Here is a 14,655-nt window from a genome sequence, read left to right on the forward strand (position 1 = left end):
CCTCTGCTTTCTGCTGAACACCTTCAGACTAGCTGCAATCAAGTGTGTCACTGGTGTCGATACAAAAAAGAAAGAACCAGGAGTGAGAAGGTCACAGACACGTGAAGTGTGTTAGATGGAAGGAGATTAAGGATGATGTACTACAACAGCCATCTTTTAGGCCACAACTTAATGTTTTAACTAGAAAGCACTTGTACTGTAGCTCCACCAAAGCTAAACAACTTCACTTGTAGTCTGTCCCCAGGCCAGACACAGAACACGAGACTATGTAACTTTTAAACGAGGAAATAACAAAATCTCCCACTTTTAAATGAAAAGGTGAATTCATAATCAATAAAATGTTGCTCAGTTCAATACACTCAGGGGTTTTGCTGCTACAGCCGTATGGTAGCTCATGGTGGCTACTGTTAGCAAACTTTAGGTAAATATTGCTGCATAACGCACGTTACTGAGCCACTTCACTGACTTTAAGACTATTGTCCTACTGTTAGCTTAGCATTTTAGCCAAATGCTAAACTAATCCATTACTGTCAGTGGAAGCCACAGTGGCAACTGTTGAGCTAAAGTTACGTCGTCTGGCTTTAAGAACTCAGATCTGTTTGTTAAAGGTTGAAACATCCTTAATGCCATATTATTATTTTTCAAGGACGGTCTTTCAGTCAGAACTTTGATGATATAGTCTATATTATGAACTTAGCTTAAGTTTTATATGGAGGAGAAGGGGAAATAGCTTCATGTGAAATGTAAAAGTGCACCTGACATGTACAGTTTACAGCACGGATGGAGTTCCTTTCTCTTACTGCAGATCCCAGCAGCACGGAACCGCTCAGATAAAAGAGGGAAAACTGCACCGGACCGAGACACTGATGTTTGCAGTGTGTGTGTGTGTCTGTGTGTGTGTGTGTGTGTGTGTGTGTCCATGATTTGATGTGCTGTTTGTCTCAGTCTGTCAGTCCATATTAACTGAACACAGAGAGAAAGAGTGTAACTGGGTGAAAAGAAGAGACATGTTTGATTGAAATGTGTTTGATTGTATATGTGACTGTGACTGTGTGTGTGTGTGTGTGTGTGTGTGTAACTATGCTTCCTCAGCTGTATTCCTGTGGGTAAATGCTTCCTGCCAGGAAATACGTTTGCTTTCAGAGTCAACTCACTATATGCACACATACACACACACATCTCCACGTACTTCTATCTTTGTGAGGACTGTCATTGACATAATGCATTCCCTAGCCCCTCACCCTAACCAAGTCTTAACCTTCAAACAGCCCTTTGGAGCTGCCAAAAGGTCCTCACTTTCCAAAAATGTCCTCACTCTTTAGGTAAAAAACGTGTTCTAGCCCTCATTATGTAGCAAGTACAGGTACACACACACACACACACACACAGTTAGAGCTATACTTACAAAATATTTTATTTATTTATTTATATATATAAAAACATGACATGAATCCTCTCATCTCTAACCCTGATTATAACAATAACCTCACCTAAGTAATTGTACAGTATTTGTGAGGACTTCTTCACCTCACATGCGAAGTTACTTCAGTCATCTCTGTATTCATAATATTCTCATATGTCACAAAAGGCAAAACATAACTGATCCTAACTACATTTGATCATGTTTGGGCTGTTTCCGTCTCAGCTCTTCATAATGCACTGAATGAAGTTACAGTTACACGTTTGATTCTTGCTTTAAAAAGAAATAAAATACCATTTTATTTTCCTCTTCAGTTACTCAGATTGTGAAGTGATATATATATATATAACTCCAAAACAAACCTGTTGAAAGATTCATCAGTGAAGCAACCTGGTGAGCTCATGAGCCTAATTTTACTTTAATATCTTAAGTGCAGCTTTTGGCACTATGGTCTCCTCCTCCTCCTCCTCCTCCTCCTCCTCCTTCTTCTTCTTCTTCTCCTTCTTCTTCTCCTTCTCCTTCTCCTTCTCCTTCTCCTTCTTCTTCTCCTTCTCCTTCTTCTTCTCTGGCCAGTCAGACTGAGACGATCAGTTTCCAGTCAAAATCAAATCAAACTAACAATTCCACATCAGCACAAACAACAGCTTCCAAAATTACCATTAAGTGGAAAGAACACGTTTCAACAAAAACTGAACATTATAACCGTCAGGATAGTAGGATTTATTGCAGGCCTGCTGGATTGATTGATTGATTGATAGCGTTAATCAGATCAGTTTGGTGAGAGACCCTGAAACAAATCTTCAACTCTCCAGTGACTTGACTCTTAACCGGATCATTACTCTCCAGCTGGTTTCATGGATACACTACGTTCTTCTGTGTGTGTGTGTGTGTGTGTGTGTGTACAATAAGCAATCTGTTTTGGGGTTCATGCTGTTCGTCCACTTGTGGGTGTGAGAGAGAGAGAGTGTGTGTGTGTGTGTGTGTGTGTGTGTGTGTGTGTGTGTGTGTGTGTGTGTCCTCCCAGGGGTCCTGTGGCACTCAGTTCACAGGTTGGCAGGAGGATGTGAAGGTCAGTAAGCTCCACTACAGGTCAGCAGTCATTAAAACACACACACGCACACTAGACCTACTTAACACACACACACACACACACACACACACAGTTACGTATCCACTTTCCTCTCACAGCAGCAGGTATATTACAGACGTTTTACACCAGAAGCAATGATATCATGAATACTGGCTTACATACGTGAATTTCTGGTTTTGTGTATTCAGGGTTAAAATTAAAACTTTTTCTGCTTTTGTCTCATTATAAGACAGTTATAATGTTAGACAGAGCCTAAAATGTAAAATGAGATCAACTGTTTTGGTGCTGTGCAGCGGCGAACCAGAAACCAGTGTTTTTGGACTAAATCTGGGGTCATTAAACAAAACTTTGTACCTTTTGAAAACAGAATTTGATCCAGAATGAGACATACTCTTTAATTGTAACCTTCAATTATATCCACCAATATGGTAAGTCATCGTGTTTTACTTATGCAACCACTAGCACTTAAGTACATATTAATGTAATAAAAACCTGTTCCTCTGAAACATCTGTTTGCCAGGTGACAGCTTGCACCTTCTGCCTGCCGAGAGGAAAACTAGACTGGAACTTTTCAGCAAGAGTGCAGTAAAAACATCAGACTGTGTGCAGTGAATTTACACTGTAAACAATTGTCCATTTTTAAATCTTCAAGGGTCCAGTTGGCTGTTCAAAAAAAGAGCAACTGGAGTTGCTTTAAACGTTTTCAGACAAAAGAAAATCTATCGTCCAGCGCACGCAGACTCAAAAAAAACTAACTGTAACTTTTCTTCCAAACCTCCACAGCTGACCTAAAAAAACATTACACAACAATCGCAGCGACACATCTCAACATCAGCCAACGTGTTGACCAAGTTGTATGCTTGGGTAACACACCATGGCGGTATTTCCACAGCCAGGTGATTTTCCGAATGTAGGCTGTTTCAGACTTGTTTGACTATTTGATGATGATGGATGATATTCGCTGTGAGCTCGTAAAACATCTTTCACAACACGACACGAGGTGTTGCATGTCTGCAGAGGCTCGTAAATTTTTTTCTGCTCCCAGTCTTGCTCTACACATGACCCTGGACTTTCTGGGTCTCTGGGGTAACTTTCTCTGATGTGTCACTCAAACACAAATACACACATACACGCATACTGTACACACACACACACACACACACAACAATGTCCTGGATCGCCGGGTAACATCTGACAACTCTCACACACACACACACACACACAAAATCCATTGATAAATGATAAATCATCCTCTGATGCAGCTGTTAGACAAACACACACATGCCACAACTAAATGGTTAGGAAAAAAATCAAATAAACCCTTTCATTATATAACCAAGACAACACACACACACACACACACACACACACACACACAGATATTTCCCCATGTGGCAGTGAACAGGAGGAATGTACATCTGTATTTGTTCTTGTCAGGACTGGATTGAAGGCTTGTTTGTATGTCGGATGTAGAGGCTGACCCAGATGGACAGTAACTGTCTGGAAGAGAGATTCAATTCATGGGAGACCAGTACACATGGCCCCCTGGTTACCGTTGCTACGTCCCCAAAGAAATATATTATAGTACAAAAGATATTTTCGTGCCACTGTGAATCTCTATAAATGATCTGGTTACATGCTCGGAAACTGAATTGATATAAAGTTGCAGCTGATGTAAAGTTTTGCTCTGCTTTGGTTTGCGTTGGCATCAGCTCGGGGTTTGTTTTTTTTTTTGCTTGAGCGTGGAAAAAAAAAAGGAGTTGGAGGCAAAAAAGAGAAACTTCACTAATTGGGTGTAATTACTGATTCGTCAGGCAGAACAACCAGTCAGACAGCTTTCTCACCGCCACCAACGTCAACACAATAAACTGACCCAACAGCTGCTGATAAGGGCAGATCTGTTCCATCCAATACAGCTGACACACGCCGAATACTGGACAACATTAGCCCGTTAGCTGTGTATGTTCACTCACTGTTTGCTTCCCCCATATATTGAATCACCAGCATCTTATGTTACAACAGTCAAATGGTTTTGTTGGAACACTGGAGCACTGGGTGTTTGCATTAAAGCTGCACTAATAAATATGTTTTAAAGAATTATCGCCCAACTCTACAGTTTTCCTCTCGACTCTACGGATCAACTTTACCGTTTTGGTTCAGTCCCGCTGCTCTCACCAGCGTCATTTCCAGCAGCAATAGTTAACTGCTGTCAGCAAAACGGCTCTAAACAACCCACTGTACACTACCTGCCCAGCGCCAAACGACAAACATGCTTTGCAACTAGCAGATGAACAAAGTCAAAGAGCATTCAGCAGCTAAAGAGCCAGATATCTGGGAGTTGGTGGAGACCATAAACAGAGCTAAAGGGAGAGTGAATATTGGACTTACGTTCATCAGCTGGAGAGAGACACGACTCTGGATGTGTTAATAGGCAACTGTTTGCTAAAAGGTTTGCCCGAAACCTTTTTGTGGGTGATGATGTCAGTGTTGTGTTTACAGCTTGCTCTGCTGCCTGCAAGTGACCAAAACAGAATCAATTATTGCTTCTTTAATCCATCCATCATCATAGACGTGGATTTGAAACAGCCTTACAAAACATTTAGCCAATCTTTACGGTACACAAGTCAACTAAGACGGGCGACCTCCCAACAGACTGAGTGAAAGATGTTGCAGGTTAAGAATAAGCTTAAAATACAGAATTAGACTGTGTCTAGCGAACAACGGTTAAATACCAAAAGGGCTAACAGCTTTCATCTGGATTTACTGGATCAGTTAATCACAGAATCACTTCACAGTTCGTCAGTGTATACACAGCATTCCCAAATCCTGCTTTGTTCCCGGGCATGACTACCACTACCACATGGGTATAATCTCTATTAACCATCATTAGCATTCCTCCCATATTTCCCATGCTCCGTTAGCTTCTGACAATTAGCATTCTGCTCATATTTCTCCAATTGCTCTGACAGGAGGATTCCTCACTGACAGCTCCTGTCATCACCAGCAGCTGAACAGCTGTGAGCTGAAGATGATGTCCGCTGATGAGCTCTCGTCTTCTTCTCTGAGGACGAGCTGATAGTGTCTTATTGTCAGACCGATCTCATCTGTTGTCTCCGCTCGTCTTTTATCTGCCCTTTTTCAAACCTGATACCCCTCTCTGCCCTTTTTCTTTGGACATAACTTTTGTCCTGAGCCCTTTTCTCCTTTCTTTAAACTGTTGTTGTCTGTTGAAAATCTAATTTTCAAGCTTTTCCACTTTCCACTCCTCTTTTATTTCTCTGCTTCTCTGAAACTCCACTTTCATTCCATTCATTCTTTATCATCTTTGCCAACCATTACTTCTCTTATCCAAAGCTTATTTTCCTTTTCTAGTCATCTTTTCTGCTCTTGTGGATGCTCTTTTCATCTAAACTACAGTTCCTGCTTTCCTTCTCTTTTCCTATCCTCTCCTTTTTTGCCTCTCTGCATTTTCTCATGTTTTCTCTTTTTCTTCGCCCCCGCTGCCTGTCCATCACAGTGATGTTGAGGTGATGATATATATGAAGAAGATTGTGGTAAAGCAGAGCAGAGTTGGACAGTAGGCTTCTTTATCCCACTGTAATGCACAAAGAGCACCCAGAGAGACAGGGGCCCCTCGACCACACTGAGAAGGATATGAGTGCTGAAACTGCAGGGAGAAGGTCGAGGGCCCCTGTATAATACTGCTCACGTACACAATGTTTTCCCTGTGAGGATTCAAAACTTTATTCCAATTTCCCTGACCCTAACCCCTAAAATTAATTAGTGTAACTCTTTCTCTTAGATTAAACGCAACACTAACCTTAACCCCTTCACCTCTACTCTAAACCGCAGCCTCAAAGGGATTTGCTCTTATTGTTTCTGATGTGCCATTCGAGTCCCAACAACAGCAACAGAACATTTTTAGCAAGCTTTTTTATTTTGTGAGCAGTCTCCAGACAGCGGCTCAGCGGTGGCACAAACTTTCACCGCTCCTCGTTAGTTTTTTAGCCGCTGGCGTGGTTGCAGAGTGTGGTCCAGAATAATATCTCAACAACTATTGGATGGATTGCCGTGAATTTTGACAGATATTCATGGTGCTCAGAGGATGAATCCTGATGACTTTGGTGAGTCCCTGACCTTACCTCTAGCGCCACCGTTAGGTCATAATTTTAAAGTGTCCAATACTTTGGTTAAAGACCAAATACCTGCTGCTAAAATAACACCAGTAATGTCTTTTACCATATTTCATCAAGGGAAAAAAGGGCAATAAATCATAAATCCATTGAATCCATTAAACACATTGAATCAGAGGGCGACAACCTGTCAAAGATACAAGATACAGATACAAAAGTGTGTAGACCAAGTATAAAAAGAGGAGTTATGTCTTAAATTTTGGTTACAAATCAGCACTGTATTTAAATGTTAAGTAGAAAGAAAGAAAGGCTGTCTTTCTGCTTATTATTTGACTTAAAACTATCACAAAACAGAGTGAATGTTGTGATGACAGACTGTCCTTCCTATTTTTAGGTGGTAAAGAGAGGCTATATTCAATGTGAAAAACAGCAAAAATGACCTTATACTACAGAGGGTTTAAAGTCATTAAACTCTTTTCTTTATGTAACAGAGCGGAGGAGGTTAAGAGTTTGAATGAAGAATGAAGGTGTGTTCCTATAGATGAGAACCTAAGAATGGGCCCTTTCATATGGCTTCTCATTCATCAGGAGGGATGAAAGGACGGAGGGAAAACGTGGCGGGCGTCAGTGTTTTGGGCACGTGAATCTCTCAGTTTGAAGTTTCTCCCACATGATAGAGATTAGGAGCCCAGAGAACGAACGGTCTTGTGTTTCTACCCGTCTCCTTCCTCCTCTCTCACACATGTTTGTCTTGCTAATGATGAGGAAGAGGAGGAGAGGAAGGGAGAAAGAGTGCAGGAAGAGAGACACATGCCGTTTGGTTCCCCTCAGAATATTAGACACGTGAGGTGTGGAGGGAAGGAGGTGAAGGCGTCCTTATGCTGCCTCACGGCTGCCTGCCGTCTGGGTGGTGGGTTGGCTGGATGAGGGACAGGCTACTGTATATGTTGCCCTACAGTTAGGCACTAAAGTTTGGGCCCAGACCCAAAATGGGCTTTGTTTTTGTTTCTTTAGTTCAAAATTTCAAGGAACTTTGCAGATACTCTTAGAGTAAATAAAGCTTCCGCGGGAGAAACTCCGGTGGCTGCGAAACTCACGAAAAATGCGAAAGGCCCTCTCTAGAGCCAGTGTTTGGTTTGTCCGTTCTGGGCTACTGTAGAAACATGGCGGTGCAACATGGCGGCCTCCGTGGAAGTGGACCCGCTCCCTCTGTAGATAAAAACGGCTCATTCTACCTTAATGAAAACACAACGATTCTTATTTTCAGGTGTTTATACACTAATGAAAACATACTTATGAATATCATATTCCATTACTGCCAATAGCTCCTCCTAAATGTTACATACTGGACCTTTAGTGGTTTGAGACATATTCTAGTCAGATATTGATAGGGTGTAAATGATCCGTCTTTCCACGGCTCATAATCTAAAAATGAATTTATACTTCTGCATTAAGGGGCTACATCTTACCTACTGCGGCTATGTGCGTAGGCTTAGTGCTACTTGTCTTCTCCTTTTCAGTAACACACATCTAACAAAGCCAAAGAGAGAGGGACGGAGTGGGATGAGTTTCAGATGTTGTTTGGCCATACGACGAGCGAATGTGAAGCATACCGACGCCTTTACACCCCCCCGGCAGATCAACAGCAGTAAGTGTTGTGCGGGGAAGAAGCCACTTCCAAGGTCTTGCCCCTGTGACGGCGGCATGCAATAAAACGTTAATATTATCTCAGCTGGTACAGTATGTGGATGTGATAGTTAGCTGTTAAAAGCTAACTAAACTGTTTTTATCACAAACATGGATGGATTAAGAGATCTGGATACAGTGTTCAAAGATGTTGTCCACTGAAAGTTGCTCACCAAGCACACGGTGAAATAGTTCTTCAGGCTTCAGCATTTCTCTTTATTCTGCGGCTTATTCTTTTGTAGATCTCTCTCTCTCTGTCTCACACACACACACACACACACACACACACACACACACACACACACACACACACACACACACACACACACACACACACACACACACACACACAGCAGTCTTGTTGCTGAGTTCATCTCAGGTCATTAAATTAATGCCTGCTGTTCTTCAGGACAGGTGTAGTGAGCCCTCAGTCTCTGCGATATGATTAAAATCCCAGAGAAACTCGATGTAAACAGCTTCATGTCGGCAGAAAGAAATCTCCGACTTCTGTCGAAGCACCATCACAAGATCAAATTGAGATCTAGTCAATGTGTCTCACTAACACACACAGAGACAAATATTAAATCAGATCAGATTTTTTTCTGTGACTTGTAGCTACTTTGAAAATGAAGAAAGCCCTTCCTCACATCCTGTCTGAGCTGATGAGAAGTAGCCATGTTAAGAATGAGAAGTATGCCAGAGATGAAAAGAGAATGAAATTTGGGTTTACTACAGAGCAACACAGCCACGTGGGAGGTCCTGTCATGCTTGTGTGATTATCTCCTGCTTCACTTGGTTGCAACAAAAGAGCTTTTTGGTTGATCTTTTCACCACAAACTTAATTACTCATAACTTAACTTCCAAAGATCAAACAAGTGTAGAACAGAGTCGGCTGATATCGGCTTTGTTGGTTTGTTCAGTTTCGCTGCTACCAGACACTTTAATTAATTAGATTAACATAATAAGGATGAGAGCTTTAAGGGACAAAATGTGAGGCAGGTGTGGATGTGTTGGACGTGAGCCGAAGGATTACTGTCATCACTGTGCTCTGCAGCCTACTGTTTATCAAATGTGTAGTACAGTAAAGGATCACAGGCAATTCCTGACATAAGACAAAATACAATGAACCCCATTATTCCTTAAAAAAAAAAGAGTAAAATTTGATTTTTTTCTAAAGGATTTCTTGGGAACACAAAGCAAAGCTCTAGCAGCGCTGCCGGCTTTGACTCCTACGCATGTCCTGTCAGTCTCCTGAGCTGATGATGAACTGCTGAAATATATTGGGCCTCATGCAAAAGCATTTTTATGTTCTTATCCTAAATCACTTTTTTTCCTCCTTTTCTCATAGTGTTCCAGATTCACCAAACCCTCTTAACTGCACAAACTTGTCGTAAATAGCTCATGTCTGCCTGATGAACGTCACCTGTTCATGAGGACGTGCACGTTCGTGAGATTTGATCATTAGCCTCACCAACACACCGAAACTAAAACATAAGGCTACCTGTTCTGCTCTGTTGAAAGTTTCATGGCAAGTTTCATTCACAGAAATGTAACCAAACAGAAAAAGGATTTCACAACGTCGAGCTTCAAGTCTCGCTGTTACAAATCAACAGACAAAAACAGAATGTAGTTTAATGTAATGTCAGCAGTCGTATTTGAGCATCCAAAACAATTAGAAAATATTAATAGAACAGTTGCTAACGACACGCCATCTGAGCAGCGCTGTACTGTAAATAGGGAGTGACTTGGCATGAAGTTCAACGCTAAAAATGTATTTAAAAAGCAGATGGGAGGCATTCGAGGGGACGTGACAGTCATGGACATGGACGAAATAATATTGTACAGTAGGTGATGTTACACTGTCAGCTGTTATGATGGATCGGTGATGTTCACCTGGACAGCTACCTGCAGCTACCCTGAGGCAGCTGTCACAGCGGGAGAACTTTCCTAGCAACTACTGAAATGTAGCCTATAATTAGCTGTGCCAAAATATGCCAATGAAATCATAAAATCTAAATAAAACTCTCAATTAATTGACGAGCCACGATGATAATGATGATGATGTAGTGAACAGAATAGTTTGTTTTACATTCCATTTTGGTGGATTTTGCTATCATATTTAAAATTCATTTTAATAATATATAATTAATTCAAGTCAAACAAGTGTTTTTTTCCTTGTGGGGAAAAGCAGACTGTCTGGTCATGTCTGAACCACGTCGTACATTTAGTTTGTAGCTAAGAGAAAACCGGTGCTCTTCAAGAGTTCACACTGGCAGTGTTTATGACTGTGTGTATAAACTGAACATGATTCCCTAAAGTCATTTCAGCATGACGTAGTTAACGGTTTTGCTTGAAACTAAACTGCACTATGATGGGTAATATTGAGTAATCATTTTCATGATATTTGAAATTTTAAACATTTAAAAGGTGGCTCCATCCTGGTCTGTTTGATTAAATTTTTAAAGGTGCACTGCTTTTCTCACAGGCACTATTTGATAATATGTTTTTTCATATTTAAGTGGCTGTACGTCATTTTGCCTAAATTGAACTCAACTAAAAATGTAGTGAGTCTCTTACATCACTCACCAAAGCTCTGAAGTATTTGAAAACATTCAGAAAGATGCTCTGGGAGTTGCCTGTGCTGCTGTTTCACAGCGAAACCCACGTGAATTATTACAGTTACAGTTGAGCAACAAAGTGCCATTCACACACACACACACACACACGACACCCAGAGACGAATCACACTCAGATTACACTCTTGCTTCCATCTTTTCGCAGAGTATTGAGTTGAAAGTCTCTCGAAGGATCAAATGGGAAGCAGACAGTGTTTCACTGCTGCTTTCTCTCACAACACTCTGCCCTCGGCTCGCGTGTCACTTCTCCAGAAAAAACATCCTCCTGCTCACTGCATTCACTCACTCTCTATAGCTCTCTATAGCTCTCTGTTTTCCTCTGAGGCATTCGCAGTTCATTTTCCACTCTTGGCTGTTTTATCACCTCTCAGTGACGCTGAACACATCGTATAAACGTCTCTCTGGTAGCTACAGAGATCAGGGTGGTGTCACTCATGGTGTTTGCTCATTGTCATAGTGTTAATATTCACTGTAAGGTATGCTGCATTTAAACACAATTTCTTATTGCTGGCAGCGGATAATATAATATTTATTACTTTATAACTCTGTGGAGGCAAAGTCTCTTTTTGCTTGCCTGCCTTCACAGATGTCAAAGGTCAGAGCAGCATCTCTGGACGTGGGGAGGAGTCAGCGTCTGGCTCAACGGCACTTCAGAAAGGCAGATGACTTGCACCACAGGGACTTGAATGGGTGTGGAAGACGGGGAGGGAACGAGTGTACAAAGTGACTTTGATAAGGTGGCGTAAAACATAGTCCTGGTGTTATGTCGTTTCTCCCAAAACATATTTTATCTAATGTAAATTAGTAGCATAGGAATATAACTTTTAGAATTAAAGGTGCCAGCACCAACTGCTTCTGGGTTGAGACTCATCCACAAGGGAGTCAGTGAATGAGATACACAGACAGGGACAGAGTCGGAGAAATCATTTCACATGGCGTGCTCTAAAAAGAGAAACGCAGACAGCGAAAACAGCTTTTAATCGAGAACAGACTCTTCCATGTTCAGTCTCCCCACAGGAAGTTCAAAGCCAGAATGTCTCGTTTGTTCCCAGATCGTGGCGATTATTCAAAGCTGCAATGTGAAGCGCCACTACGACACAAAGCACAGAGCATCTTTTGAGCAGGTTAACAAGGGGGGCGGATTTTGGCCATTTTGCTAACAAGGGGATGCCCCCAAATCGCCTACTCGCAACGTCCCCGGTTCGAGTCCGGCAGGGGACCTTTGTTGCATCTCTCTCCCTCATTCCCTGTTATCTCTCAAATATATCTAATAAGTTCTTTAAAAAAAGACTGGCACCATTGTTTCCTAAATGCACTACCTAAGATAAAAAACCTTGCGTCTTGTATGTTCAAACTCTGGCACCTTTTCTAAAACAATCTGAACAATGTGGAGGAACTGATGTGAACTGGATTTAATTTGGATATGTATGGCCTTGCTTACGATGATGGACAAATCAGTATTTTTCCCACACAATTTACTATGCATGATATCTTCAGGGGAGGGAATATTGTGGTCCAGAATGAGTCAACATTTGCACACAGTTCACTGACACGGGACCAGCATTGATCCAAAACCAAAAATCAGTTTCTTGCTTTGATCTCCACCAGATAATCAGACTCCAAACATTCACCTGAGGACTGAGGGGTCAACAGGTGAGCTAACTCTGCATGAAGAGGTGGAAATTGGCTCTGGTGAACTCCTGATGGATGCTCTCTAACAGCACGTCGTCCTCCTGGCCTCCCTCCATCCCTCCGTCTCTCTTCCCTCCTCCCGCTGCTCCTCGGACAAACGGCGGCGGCTGGAGCTCAGGGGTGTAGGTGAAACTGAAGGACGTGCGATAAATCAGGCCGTCCAATCGGATGAGAGACAGAGGGACGGTGATGATGCGTCGCAGACAGCGCCAACCATCACTGAACACAGAGACGTCAGGAACGACGCAGAGCAGAGATTTGGGAGACCTGAGGAAAAAAAACAAGCAAAAGAAAGTAATGAGATGCCTGTAATAAAATGTGGTGCTGCTGAGTCGACCTGGAAAACAGATCCTTCATCTCGACTGGACCAAGTAAAGGTTAAAATGGTAGCCATCGCAGTCCTAATGTTAAGTTATCTCCTGTTATTCCCTTCTACACACCCACTGGCTGTTAGAAGGATGTAACTGGGAAAATGCTAGATCACAAAAATGTTCCAAGTCAAGTAAGTAATTACAGCTGCTCTAATCAATATTTTTTATATTAACTGTGGATCACATGACTACTTCTATGTGAAAGGGGTTGGTAATTATCACCTCATTATTCCCCTCAGTTCAGCAGAGCTTTATAGTGTCTTTTAGCTCATTGTTTTGGTTTCTTTTACTGTTTTGGTTCAGTCTCACCACTTCCATCCATGTTGTTTCCAGCAGCAGCGACAAAACTCTAGCTGGTGAACAGAGTGGAGCATTTAGCAGCTAAACAGCCAGATATTTTTCTCAGGAGTTGGTGGAGACCAAATAAGAACTAAAAACATTGGACTTACATTCGCCAGGTGGCCAGAAACACGACTCCATATTAATGCTGATGTTACTCTGTGTCTGCTGGATGTGTGAACAGGTAACTGTTTGCTAACATGTCAACTTTCAATTAAAAATGATAAACCAGACAAACCTTAGTGACCCAGGAGCAAGCAAAAATGGTAGATTTAAAACGCTCCGAATTAGGTAAGTAATCAGTAAGTAATTAAACTTTAGGCGAGACAACGTTTAACAACATGAACACAAAATGTGCAAAGAGAAAGAAAATAAGTGATTCTGATGATGATTTTTTAATAATTTGGCTTTTCTGAGACTTTGAGGGAAGCTGATCCAAAGCTGAGGAGCAGCAAAAGCAATAACGGTGAAAATACTGAAAAATAAACTATGGAAGTAGATTATTACATGATTATGTCACAGACTAAACATAATTCTGTGGGTGATATGAAATACTAGCGAGCAGCAGCAATTTTGAATACCCTTTTATAAGGTATTTCATTCAAACCTATACTACACCTCTGGCTGTTACGGCAGCGAGGGATCGTATTCCTAATTGCCTGCAGCTTCTCGTACAAACAGCACATTGTGGATGACTGTTATATAAATACGGCTTTCCTCTACGTTGCCGAGCTGCTCGGCCCGAGACCCTGACTTACGATGCCTCAGCACTTTAGGTGTGGGGGTCTGAGGTGGATTCTGACGTCATAGAGGTTGTTTGGCTTCGGGATGCGTCATATGAGATTCTGTGAGGGGACCCCTGAATGTCAGGTTTCTGCTGCGCCCTTCTGTAACTTACAGACTCCCACACAAGAGTTAGAGAGAGGATTGTTCCCTGTAAGCCAAGCTGAGTTCATGTTTGAATATAACATAAGCCCCTTTATGCTTCTCAGGTCCAGTCTTGGCTTGGACTCTCAAAATGAATGAATACAGGTAAATAGGAAAGTTCAGTAAATTGAATGTCACGCCTGTCTGTCTGAGAATATTTTTAGTCAAACTTGCCGTCGTCACAAAACTGCCCATCGTCTTTCCCCAATGATGTTCAGAATTTTGTCCTGAACAAATGAGGAGATTCTTTTCCTAAACGAAGCCAGAACAAAACTCTTTGAAGCTGAATAAAGGCACTGAAACAATTAGTTAATTAATTAAACAATTAGTAATAATAATTAGTTAAACAATTAGATTAATC

The 14,655-nt window shown here is 41.7% G+C and overlaps 1 protein-coding gene across 6 annotated transcripts in view; it reads right to left on the minus strand.

Moving 5' to 3' along the window:
* The window catches only part of rbpjl (recombination signal binding protein for immunoglobulin kappa J region-like), a 50,492-nt gene that overhangs the window by 9,065 nt on the left and 26,772 nt on the right, over positions 1-14,655 (minus strand). For 5 of the 6 annotated variants that reach the window (XM_044183750.1, XM_044183720.1, XM_044183743.1 and 2 more), the window contains one exon: positions 9,915-12,924. In XM_044183750.1, coding sequence (XP_044039685.1) covers positions 12,624-12,924 — 301 coding nt within the window. In that variant the 3' untranslated portion in view covers positions 9,915-12,623. Of the gene's footprint in view, positions 1-9,914; positions 12,925-14,655 lie in introns of those variants that run through there. The other variant, XR_006376490.1, reaches the window with a different exon arrangement.

This window comes from Siniperca chuatsi, linkage group LG2 (assembly GCF_020085105.1).
Source record: "Siniperca chuatsi isolate FFG_IHB_CAS linkage group LG2, ASM2008510v1, whole genome shotgun sequence".
Taxonomy (NCBI): Eukaryota; Metazoa; Chordata; class Actinopteri; order Centrarchiformes; family Sinipercidae; genus Siniperca; species Siniperca chuatsi.